The following is a 13,324-nucleotide window of genomic DNA, read 5'->3' as shown; positions in this document are numbered from 1 at the left end:
TTCAGAAAAAGACGGGAGGACCATTTTGTACCAATGTGATTAGGAGACAGATAGACAGATAAGTACCCAGGTGATGCTAATGGTAAAAAACCCGCCTGCCAATGAAGGAGATGAAAGAGACTTGGGTTCGATCCCTGGGTCGAGAAGATCCCCCTGGAGGAGGGCATGGCAACTCCCTTTAGCATTCGTGCCTGGAGAATCCCATGGACAATATGAAAGAAAACATCCTCCACAATGAGAGCTAGGAATTAGGATCTCAGGAAGAAACTGACTATATATTATCAAGGTTGCTGGAGCCAAGAGTGATTCCCTGGAGACAGACCTAGATGACTGGTAAAGTTCTTTACAACTCTGAAATTCTCCATTAAAAATTCCCATTGAAAACTCAGAAGGTGTCTTGCTTCAGTAACAATAAATAGTGTTTGGCTGTATTTGGAGGAATGACTCTTAATAGTCCCAGGTTTCAGGTGTATTGTGGATTAAACTGAATTTTATAAATTAATTTCGGGTATTTACTTGTCATTCCTTGTACTGTATCCCAGCAATATGGGGACATCACTAACAAGGGGTGTTTGAACACTGAGGCAATAACACATTGTTTCGACGTACAAAGGTAATCTTGAACTTGATATTTGGAGCCACCAAAAAAATATCAACATATGAGGGATTCAAAATTTGGACTCCATGAAGCTGACTATCTGATCGCCTGTCGGAATCTGGCTCTTAGATTTGAATTTAAGAAATGAAGCCATAGTGAAACATTTGTATTATAGAGCTAAATCCCCTTCCTGGATTCCTGTTCCTCTTCTAGTAGAGTTGTAGAGTAAAATTATGTGATTTTTTTCAGAACTAGGATGCCAACAACAGACATCAAGATTAGCAACCGTGAGGTTCATGAATGTGAAAGCATTTAACTGTTAAATTATTGGATAAAGTTTATATTGGATTTTACTCACAATGTATTAACACTATTATCAGGTAGAAGAAAACACATGATATCTCTAACTCATGTGATCACTTAATAGGATTTCCTTGCACTTTTCTTTCTTTCCATCTTGTTTTTGTTCAAATATTGCCTTCCCAGTGAAGTTTCCTTGACCATCCCATTTTTTTGGTTTGTTTTGTTTCGGTTTCTTTTTTTTTTTTTTTTTTTGGCTGCATGGGGAGACTTGTGGGATGTCAGTTTCCCAACCAGGGATCAAACCAAGTTCCTTTCAGTGGAAGCACAGAGTCCTAACCATTGGATCGCCAGGGAAGTCCCTGACAACCTCATTTTAAACTGAAACTTCCCTCCCACATTCCTTACTCTTTGCTTTATCTTTTCCCCTCATGTTATAATACACCATGTAATGTACAGAGTTTACTCTCTGCCTCCTACAATGTACATCCCATAAGAGAAGGCGGTTTGTCTCTTTTGTTCCTGCTGTATCACAAGAGTCTACAACACTGCCTGACATTTAACAGACGTAGATGCTCAATAAACGTCCATTGAGAGGGCAAGAGTATTGTCTAGCATATAAGCAAGGGGCCCTACCTACATGGACCAGGATGTGTTGTGTGGTCTTTGTGAGCTATGTAACTTCTTTGTGCTGCTGTATGTTGGGAAAAGTGAGAGAGTCTCCTCACTTCCTCCAGTATGATGTGAGAGTGAATGATCCATGAAGGCAGTTCCATCTTCTTAGTGGAACAAGACATAAAATCAAAATTCTGTCATTTATTCATGCAACCAGACCAGTCCTGAGCAAGTAATACCCCAGGAAAATCCTCTAATTTTGCCCTACCTTCTAGATATACGAGTTAAACACCATAAGCAACATTATGCCTCTATGACAACAAAAAACACTATCTTAACTGAACCAAACATAATTTTGATCCTTGTCAACCATTTTTCTGTGTACACAGCCTGAAATCAGGCTGGGGAAGTAGATCCAAAATAATTCTTTAGACCAAATCCTTTTTAAAGCAAAAGCTCCAGTAACAGAAGCATATCCAGGAATTAGGATCATCCTTCAGTGATCAATCCTTACTGGTCTGAATATGAATATTATCTTCCACAGAGGCCACAAGGTGTAATGGTACAGATTTTTGGCTGTAGCACCATACTGCTTGGGTTCAAATACTGCTTCTGCCTCCTGCTAGGTGTGTTTCCTTGGGTAAGCCATTTGAATGTTCTGGCCTTAGTGTCCTCATCAGTAAAACTGGGATAATAGCAGCACTTAAACTGCATAACCTTTGAGAATTAAGTGAGTTAACTGGAATAAAGTTTTGATAGCAGAACCTGGCACATATAGCATTCAATAAAAACGGAGCCATTATATTATCAGGGAGTAAGAGTACCTTTAGTAAATTGAAGTTTTTACCAGATGACTTTGAGCAAATTACTCTGACTCCTAGCTGCTGCTGCTCAGTCGCTCAGTCGTGTCTAACTTTTTGTGACCCCGTCGACTGTACTCTACCAGGCTCCTCTGTCCATGGGATTCTCCAGGCAAGAATACTGGAGTGGGTTGCCATTCCCTCTTCAGGGGATCTTCCCGACCCAGGGATCAAGCCCAGGGATCCTTCCACGTTGCAGGTGGACTCCTTACCATTTGAGCCACGAGGCAAGCCCCTGACTCCTAGAAGGCTGATAATTTGCAACAACGTTATCTAAAAATTAAGCCAGGCATTCCCTCTCCATTACTAGCAACACAAATAAAAGTCACAATTATAATGAAAATAAACTGTCTTGATTTTCATCATTTAGGAGTGTAACTTTCTAAATAAGGATAAAAAGATAAAATTTCCCCTAGATATTTTATTGGTTTTTTAATAGTTGTACATAGTTGCAATTGTGCATACATGCTTTTGGTTTGTATTTTCATTTATTGTTATCCTTCTACATGATATTTTTTCAATCTTCAATTTCTTTTATAAAGTCCTAAAGCACCCAGGACTGTTTCCATTATAGTGGAGAGTCAATAAATAACCAACTCAAGGCATATTTTAAGAGTACATACGAGGTTCAAATTATCATGTAAAGCACAGGAAGTGGGGCAAAGATGAGTGAGAGAGTCCCCTCTTTTAAATAATCTACATAGTAAATTGGTAGCAGACACCTAAACCAGGAAAGAGGTCCAAGTCCACACGTCCTAACAGAAGGATAAGCACAAGAGAGGAGGTTCCTACGATGCTCAATCAAGGACAAGAATATCTTATGGAAAGAAGAGATAAGTTGGGACCCTTGCAGGTCTGGCTTTTCCCCAGGTGCAGCTGTAGGAGGAAGGTGCTCAGAGAAAGAGGGAAGAGCAAGAAGAAAGGCCTGGGGACACGGAGGCTCAGGGCACACTCAGTGAGGGACCCCAGGGGACAGAAGTCCAAAGCAAATGACTAATAGCAGAAAGATAAGGCAGGAAAGGTCATTTTGAATTACACTGAGAAGAGCTGAAGAGGCTGGGATTCATTCAGGAAATAATGTGGAGTCAGTCACACTTGTTGAGCAAGAAGCAAAGGACCAAAGCTCCACGTGAGGCAGAGTTCCTATAGTGGTACACAAGGTGATCCGGGAGGGTGGGGAGAGATTTCCCCACCTAGTCCCAAATCCACAACAATCCCTGATCTCTCGGGCCACCCAACTCTTGGGCTGTGTCCTTGTAGAAAAGAGGAGCTCCAGTATCTGAGATCTGGCATCTAAGGAGGCCACTCTTGCAGACCTATCCCGTGTTCCACTTCAAACAGTGAGTTTCTGTCCTGAATCCTTTGATAACTTCCTGTCCTAATTACCTACTCTATTGCCTGGTTCCTTAAAAAAAAAAAAAAGTGGGGGTGGTGAGGCCTGTTTGAGTCTTTTTGGTTCCGGCACCATCTGCCCATGAATACTACCATCTAAATAAAGAACACACTGGCTCCTAAAGCTTGCCTGCACTGCTCTCTTACTGGGTGCTGTTACCCTTCCTGGTGGAACAAGTGCCATTTCATTGTGAAGGACCCATTGCCCTATTTGCTGGTCTGAAACCCGAACACTGTTCTATTACTCTAGGGTTCCTGATAGCCTGCACCATCCTGAATCTTCTCCGTCAGCCTCACTAGGTGGGTCAGGTTCTCCCCCTACAGGGAGGCCTAATGCTAGAACCCAGCCCCTCCCTGCTCCTCTAGCATTCCACAGCTTTCTAGAGCCAGGATGGCTCATACCTAAGTAGACCAAAGAGGCAACCTGCAATCATTGAGACCTTCAGTGATAAGGACCAGATAACGGAGAAACCGAAAGAAAGGCCGAGAGTAGAGACCTGCACAAGGAGAAAGAAATCAAATAAATCACCGGTTCAGGACCTGAAAGAATGCAGGAGACAGCAACAGGCAAGGACAGATCAAAGAACTCCATGGTCAAAGTCTGGATGCCGAAGAAAGCCAGATTGGGGAAGGCGGGGGGTCTGCTTTGGTTTCGAAAGCATTTATACACAGAACTTCCCCCTCCCTGTCTCCTCCCTCTCTGTGCTCATTCAGACCAGGCGTCGTCCCTTTCCTCTCTAAAACCCTTTCCTCTCTTTAAGTTAACAAACAGATAGAAATAAGTAGGGCTAGCATAATGAAAATCCCATGGACAAAGGGGTCTGGTGGGCTGCAGTCCATGGGGTCGCTAAGGGTCGGACACGACTTAGCGACTTCACTTTCACTTTTCACTTTCATGCATTGCAGAAGGAAATGGCAACCCACTCCAGTGTTCTTGCCTGGAGAATCCCAGGGACGGGGGAGCCTGGTGGGCTGCCATCTATGGGGTTGCACAGAGTCGGACACGACTGAAGCGACTTGCAGCAGCAGCAGCAGAATGAAACCTTCTGGTGACCGCTACTGCTGCCAAGTGAACTTTAAATTTTCTACCTCGCTTCACTAAAAATAATTTGTTTCTATTCCTGAAATTGTATTTTAATACCATCCCAAAACACAGAAGTATTTCTGAATGTGGAAGTTTGCTGTTGCTGTTTAGTTGCTAAGTTGTGTCTGACTCTTTGTGACCCCATGGACTGCAGCACGCCAGGCTTCCCTGTCCTTCACTATCTCCTGGCGTTTGCACAGATTCATGTCCATTGATACAATGATGCTATCTAACCATCTCATCCTCTGCCACCCTTTTGCCTCGATGGACAGGGAGGCCTGGTGTACTGCGATTCCTGGGGTCGCAAAGAGTCGGACACGACTGAGCGACTGAACTGAACTGAACTGAACTGAAGGTCTTTTCTAATGAGTCAGGTCTTCACATCAGGTGGTCAAAATGTTGGAGCTTCAGCTTCAACAACCGTCCTTCCAATGACTATTCAGGGTTGATTTCCTTTAGTATTGCCTGGTTTGATCTCCTTGCAGTCCAAGGGACTCTCAGGAGTCTTCTCCAGCACTATAACTCAAAGGCATCAATTCCTTGGCACTCAGCCTTCTTTATGGTCCAACTCTCACAGAAAAGTAAAGATATTAAAGTGAAGACATTTTAGATGTTAAGCCAATATTAAGCATTAACTATGTGCTGAAGAGAATAAAGAATCAAGTTGTAAGATCTCTGGTGCCACTGCCTTAAACAGTATTGAAGAATCATTCTCACAAAAAATTATTGCTGGTATCTCATACTCTGTTCACATCTTGTGATACCTTTTGGGAGGAATGGAATTAGATGATTACTACTCCAGGCACCTGCCCCATCACTCAGCAGTTTGAGGAAGAACTGAATGTGGTCAGAGATCCACAGACCCTCTCTTCTAAACCACAGGGCATACAGCAGATATTCACAGCACTGCTCTCAGACATCAAAATATCTCACTGTAAAAACTTCTCAGTCTAACTCTGCAATCTTACAGTCCAACTTAACTGAATGTCTCCCTTGACTGTGTGAAAGCAAAATCTGATGCATGTTTCTTAAAAGAAAAGTCTCACCAAAATATCTGATTTTCTTTTAATTAAAAAATTGACATCTGGAAGGAAATTAATCGATGCCTGGCATGTACTGTCTTTTCAATGTATGGATAGAACTATATAGACCATATGAGTGGATTTTGAGTTAACACGTGGTCCTCAGGCACTGCTGCACATCAGGTACGTGGGTCAATGTGCCTGGGCCTCCGCTGGAACCTGGGTTTGAGAGATGTGCACACTGAGAAGAGCGTGGGGTGAGGAAGGGTACATGCACAGAAAGAGAAGGGCTGAGACAGGTGCCAAACCTCTCCCATGGGTTTAGGGGAAATGGGAGGGGAAGAGAGGGGACAAAAGAGAAAGAAAAGTCAAAGACAACCAAAATAAAGGCATCTTTTGAAAGTCAGTAAGAGCTGTTTTGTAAAAGAAGGAAGGCATGCCAGAGAAGGCACAAGTGGTGGCGAATGAGATGGATGAAAATGAGAGTAACACTGAAAGTCAGGATTGGGAGGCTTGGTGTCTCCTGGATGGAGTGAGTGCTGGGTGCAGGGGCAGACGGCAGATGGAAAGCGATGATACTGTGGAGGAAGCAGAAGCAGAGGAAAAGGCTGGATTTTCAAGACGTTTGGTCTCGGTCATAAACAGCCATGCAGAAGAGGAACAGCCATGTTTAGATAGGGGGCTTGTTTGTATTGTCAGCTTTGGGGAGATGAAAGCAGGGAGGAACCTCAGCCATCACTACCTACCCACCCCACCACCCCCCAAAAAAGGGGAAGAAATGATTACATAGGGGAAAAGTCTAAATGAGATTGTGAATTCTAAAGACAGGGAAGGGACAGAGCTTAGGTGGGACCCAAGAAGGGTCCTTTCACTCAGGAGATGAAAAGTGAAGAAAAGAATCACTGAGGGAGAGTAAACAGACAAAGACTATTCTTCCATAAAACCAAACAGCCTACAGATTGTTCCAAACAGAACTGAAGACACAAGTAAATTTCTGCTATAAAACAAATCCAGAGAACTTGAAGTCAGTGCACAGGCCCAGCCTGCCTTAAGAGGACAAGACAGCCTTCCAAATCTAACTGACTCAAGGATGATCAAGCAGGCAGAAGACAGGACCTTTCTTAACTTCCACTGCCATAAACGTGTGAGAACAATGACATTTATTTCAATGGAATTAATAAATCAGTGTGGCATCCTACCTACCACCAATTAAAATTCCACCCATCAATAGAGGAATGGATAAAGAAGATGTGGTACATATAGACAATGGAATATTACTCTGCCATAAAAAGCAACAAAATTGTGCCTTTGTAGAGACATGGATGAACCTAGACACTATCGTACAGAGTGAAGTAAGTCAGAAAGAGAAAAACAAATATTGTGTAATATCACTTATATGCAGAATCCAGAAAAATGGTACAGATGAACTTATTTGCAAAGCAGAAATGAGACATAGCTGTAGATAACAAACATAACGCTACTAAGAAGAGAAGGAACGTGGGATGAATTTGAGATGGGGATATATACAGTATATGAGATTGACATATATACACTACTATGTATAAAACTGATAACTAATGAGAACCTACTGTATAGCACAGGGAACTCTACTCAATGCTCTGTGGCAACCCAAATGGGAAGGAAATGCAAAGAAAGAGAGGATATATGTGTATGTATGACTGATATATATACACACAAAACTTTGCTGCACAGCAGAAACTAATGCAACATTGTAAAGCAACTATACTCCAATAAAAATTAATTTTAGAAAATTCCTACAACAGACACCCAGACTAGGAAAAGTGGTAATAATCACTGTGTAAAGGAAGACAGTAAGATTCACATTCTTATGACTCTAAAGCCAAGAGTTTAGAAGAAAGCAAAACAAAGAAGAGTTACTTTTCTTGGAAGAAATTAATCTTCTTTCATATCCCCAAATATTGTAGATCTTGCGTAAGGTGATCTTTGACTGCAGGTAGCCTCGGTCATATCCAAATGCCTAGATTTCACAGCCTGGGACAATGTATGAAAGAAGAGAACACCCTTCTCTTGGTTATTTCCAAATGCATCAGTCTTCCTCTAAATGTGATATCTTCCCTCAATGTGAAAAAAACATGTTATACCATTTCGTTCCACCCTTTATTTTAGGCTTTACTAATACATTCCAAAAAGCTCAGCAGAAATTGAAGCCTTAAAATAAGCATATGTATATATACATTTGAGTGAACTCCGGGAGATGGTGATGGACAGGGAGGCCTGGCGTGCTGCGATCCATGGGGTCGCAAAGAGTCGGACACGACTGAGCGACTGAACTGAGCTGAGCTGAATATATACATATGTTTATATATAAAGTGACAGCAAAGTACTTGGGACACTTGATAACATCTTAGGAAAATTTGAGCCAAATATCAGTAATAACATGGGTTTAAAAAGAAATGATGTGAGTCAATGCAGCAGAAAAATTCACAATGAATTATTAATACATCTACTTGGCTTGTTTTCACTCTGTTATGTCACAATTTTGATGCAAATACAAAAAACAACCCAGTGAGGCATCTAATAACTTTCTCGGGTTTTTAATGTAATTCAGTAGTCTTAGGAACTAGAAATAGCGTATCCATAAACAACTTCTATATAAAATCTTGTGTGAATCTGAAAAGGAAACAATACAAAGATGGATAGGCTATCCTCAATAAATATGGGATAATATAAAACAACACTTAGTGCTGTTTAAAATGACTTTTCTTAAATATTCTTGGTTGATAGAAATGTTACAGCCTCCCTACTATTAAAATAATTAAAAAGAGGTGACAAAAAAAGATGAAGGGCAGTTCTTTGTAACTGCTTCTGCTTTAGGGACAGAAGTTAGCAGACGAGATTCAGGAAAAGGGTAAGAGAGACAACTGAAGAGATGTCCATCACCTCTTTTCAATGTCTTCTTACTGCTACTGTCCAGAGTTACTTCCATCTTGGGTTTCCATGGTGACTTGAAAAGCCAGATTCCTCCAATGCTTAGGAAAACCTGAGTGGGATGTACTTAAGAAGACCAGTGTAATTCCATCTACAACTGAAGAACAAGGCAGAACAAGATGCCCAGACAGGAGTTCAAAGGAGTCTAGGACCCACAACAGAATCTGGGACTGAAAGCACATTAGCATTCAACTCATTCAACTCTGATCTAACTTGTTCAAGGTTACATGGCATCTTGGTGGCAAGGACTCAACTAGAATCCAGGTATCCTGCCTAGCACCAGGCTCAGTGCATCACTTCCCACTGCTCCTAACCCAAGAAGCCAATTAGGAGCTAAAGAGAATTCAATAAGCAAGCTATCATTATTGCCCCTAAGTCAAGTCTTTTTTCTTTGCCTGTCTTTCTATTACAGAAACTTTCCAATACCCACGAATAGAGATAGAATAATAAACTCCATACACCTATCACCCAGCTTAAACAATTACCAACTTATGGCTGATCGTCTTTCATCTATCCTCCCCTTCCCTCCAGGATTATTTTAAAACAAATACCAGAAATAGTATCATTCAGTTCAGTTTAGTCGCTCAGTCGTGTCTGACTCTTTGCGACCCCATGAACTGCAGCACGTCAGGCCTCTCTGTCCATCACCAACTCCCAGAGTTCACTCAAACTCACGTCCATCGAGTCGGTGATGCCATCCAGCCATCTCATTCTCTGTCGTCCCCTTCTCCTCCTGCCCCCAATCCCTTCCAGCATCAGAGTCTTTTCCAATGAGTCAACTTTTTGCATGAGGTGGCCAAAGTACTGAAGTTTCAGCTTTAGCATCATTCCTTCCAAAGAACACCCAGGGCTGATCTCCTTCAGAATGGACTGGTTGGATCTCCTTGCAGTCCAAGGGACTCTCAAGAGTCTTCTCTGACACCACAGTTCAAAAGCATCAATTCTTTGGCATTCAGCTTTCTTCACAGTCCAACTCTCACATCCATACATGACTACTGGAAAAATCATAGCCTTGACTAGACAGACCTATCATTACTACTTTTTAAATATGAAATGCTCAAAGAAATGATATAGCTGTAGATGCAGCAGAGACAATTTTCTTTAGGAAATCCTGGTGTCTCTATCTTATACCATTGTGCTATTGGTGGTGTTTTCCATTTTATTTCACAGCTCTAGAACTAAAGGCCAGCTCTTATTTCAGCACAGACTGGTAAGACATGCTCTGTAATCCATGGACGGTACTAGATTCTGGGGCAGTGAGGAATTTTTGATGAAGGGATTATTTTAGACAACAAACATGGAAAAAGCTGAACTTACACCAAGAGATAAAATGTCTTTCTACCTTAAACAATACCACTGATATTGTACACTTGTTTAAATCAAGCTTAATTCTGGCCTGAGATTTAAAGCCAACTTCATCCATGAGTCCATATGAAAGGTACTAAATAATGTAATTTTTAAGGCTTAACAAATCCACAAAATAAAATAACAATAAAAAGTTTTCACACCAATACCACTATGTGTCCTCCAGGTCACACACCATTTATTTGTCCTAAGGACATGATAGAAATTTAAAATTAATAAATATAGCAACATTTCTTTTTCATACAGACATTTAAAGTCTGCCCGCAGAACAAGTACATTTGAAAGACATTTTGAAAATTCTTAATTAACAAATAGGATCATGCTAATGGAACTAAGCAGACAGAGATAATAGAGTGTGTATATACGTAAATGGATACTTTCAGCTATAATACTGACAAATAACATTTCCACTTCTAATTTTCCATTTTGTCTTCCTCTCCCTATACATTAATTTTTATATGAATTTACAAGTACATATTTAAAAACAAGACTATGTTAAAAAGCCAAAGTGAATAGAAAAAGAAGACAAATCAGAACCTCAAGTTGTATCACCCTTAAATGAAATAATTTCATTTCAAATACAGATTAATTTTTTCCCAGAATAAAAAAATCTGCAAAATACAGTCTTTTACCTTTTGGAAAATTTAACAATTTATCCTTTAATAAAGTTATGATATTCATACCTGCTGATGTTTCTCTAAATTTGTCACTCGTCTTCTTTTTCCTCCATTTCCAAGGTTTAAAAATTTTACCAATGGTGGAGAGTTTCCCCTTTCTCTTGAAGGGAGGTGTTTGGGAGCCTGCTGTTGGGCCATCTGAGTTTGCTATAGAAGCTTTGTCCAGCCCATCAACTGCAGAAAGAAAAGTCAAGTAAGAGAAAAGCTGTAATAAAAGTTTGAAACAACATCATTTATTTCTTCCTGCATTGTTCAAAGTAAGCATACCCACTTTAACTGGAATTTCACATAAAGTTTATTTTGCCCATTTGCCTGCTGGTAGAGCTCTCCTCTAATATCAGTCAATAAATCAATCACTCAGAAACTAAAGTCCTTTATATACTCATTTTGAGGTAACAGAAAAGAAGCAAAAGACTTACAGAAAAGTTAAGGCCAGATAAATAAGGGTCTGCAAAACACAGCTGAATCCATCTGTAACAACTACATCTATATTTTTGTGCAGAAGTAGAGTATTGCCTGGAAAGTCCCATGGACGGAGGAGCCTGGTGGGCTGCGGTCCATGGGGTTGCTAGGAGTCGGAGGCGACTGAGCGGCTTCACTTTCACTTTTCACTTTCATGCATTGGAGAAGGAGATGGCAACCCAGTGCAGTGTTCTTGCCTGGAGTATCCCAGGGACGGAGGAGCCTGGTGGGCTGCCGTCTATGGGGACACACAGAGTCGGACACGACTGAAGTGACTTAGCAGCAGCAGCAGCAGCAGCAGAGTACTGTAAGTGAAACAGGATGTTCTTCCAGAGACTAATTTGGCATTCTCAGTAATGAATATGACAGTCATGGTGTAGTTGAAACCAGGCTTTTTTTTCTTCACAAAATAAAATTTAATGCCGAGAAGCTAAATTTAAATTTTACCACACCAAAACTCTTTTGCTTCTATTACCAAAAAAAATTTTAGCTTCAAATAAACTGATAGCTATCACAAATGACAAGACATATGTGAGGAAGGTGGATGTTTTAGGTAATAGAATGCATTTTTATGTGCCTCAATCTTTTCGTCAACCAGAAGAAAGGCCCTGAACTTTACGTTGTCTTGTACTACATTCATAACTGAAAGAAGATGGTGACAATGTATATTACCCAACAATCAAATTTTAGTGACAAAAAACTGGAAGCAACTCAGAATGAATAAATGATGGTATTTTTCATGCAATGAAACAGCACTTAGCAATTTTTTTTAAGGGAGCTATTGGTACCTACAACATGAATGCATCTCAGAAACACCGTGCTGAAAAAAACGAAAAAAAGGGACACACAAAAGAATATGTGCTGTGTGGCTTTATTTATATGAAGTTTTTTAAAAAGGCAACATGAATTTTGGAGAAAAGAAAGAAGAAAACAGTCAGAACAGATGTTGTTTCCTGGAGTGAGATGGAGGTAGGAATTAATTGAGCAGAGATCTGAGGTATCTTTCTGGGGTCCTAGAAATTATCTCAGTAAAGGATGGACTACACAAAACGCATGCTTCCCAGGTGGCACCAGTGGTCAGGAACCCACCTGCCAATGCAGGAGATGTGGGTTCGATTTCTGGGTTGGGCAGATCCCCTGGAGGAGGGCATGGCAACCCACTCCAGGATTCTTGCCTGGAGAATCCCATGGACAAAGAAGCCTTGAGGGCTACAGGTCATGGGGTTGCAGAGTCAGGCACGACTGAAGCGACTTAGCGTGTGTGCATATGAAACACATCAAACGGTATTTATGATATTGTGTATTTCACTTTATGTAAAATCTACCTTTAAAAAACCATAAATAGTAAAGTCCAATTAATGGCATGCATGCTAATGGCGATGAAGTGTACTGATGTTCATCAAAAATAATAAATTGATGGATAGAATGGGGATAGATAAATATATAATATAGTAAAATGTAGCTAAGTGTTGAATCTAGGTGGTGGATGTGTGGTGATTAGTTGTATAATTCTTCCATCTTCAAAACTTTCAAAATAAAATATTAGGAAATACTAGGATAAATAAAACAAAAATTGAATGGCAAGAACCTCTGCTTCTAGGAAAATGGAATAGACTTACTTTTTACTATTTCTCCTGCTAAATACAACTAAAGATACCCTGGATGCTATATATAAAACAAACACAAGGGACTTTCCCTGATGGTCCAGAGGTTAAGACTCCATGCTTCCACTGCAGGGGGTTCGATTCCTGGTCAGGAAACTAATATCCTGTATGCTGTGTGGGGTGGCCAAAAACAAACAAACAAACCATGAATAGACTAACAAGCTGAAAAGAAAGTAGATCAGCTTGGGACCTCAAGACCTAAGAAACAACACAGAGGTAAGATACCTGCGTTTTTTTTTAGTCTCATGTATTCCCGACTTGCAGCTGAAGTGGTCACCAACAAATAGCCTGCTCCCTCTAGTCAAACGAGCCAAA

At 40.7% G+C, this 13,324-nt stretch overlaps 1 protein-coding gene across 2 annotated transcripts in view; it reads right to left on the bottom strand.

Moving 5' to 3' along the window:
• The window catches only part of PHACTR2 (phosphatase and actin regulator 2), a 146,516-nt gene that overhangs the window by 96,351 nt on the left and 36,841 nt on the right, over positions 1–13,324 (bottom strand). For both annotated transcript variants that reach the window (XM_040238609.1, XM_040238607.1), the window contains exon 2: positions 10,890–11,057. In XM_040238609.1, the coding sequence (XP_040094543.1) occupies positions 10,890–11,057 (168 nt within the window). The remainder of the gene's footprint in view (positions 1–10,889; positions 11,058–13,324) is intronic.

Source organism: Oryx dammah, unplaced genomic scaffold, assembly GCF_014754425.2.
Source record: "Oryx dammah isolate SB20612 unplaced genomic scaffold, SCBI_Odam_1.1 HiC_scaffold_4, whole genome shotgun sequence".
NCBI lineage: Eukaryota > Metazoa > Chordata > Mammalia > Artiodactyla > Bovidae > Oryx > Oryx dammah.
This window is presented reverse-complemented; position numbering and strand designations above follow the sequence as displayed.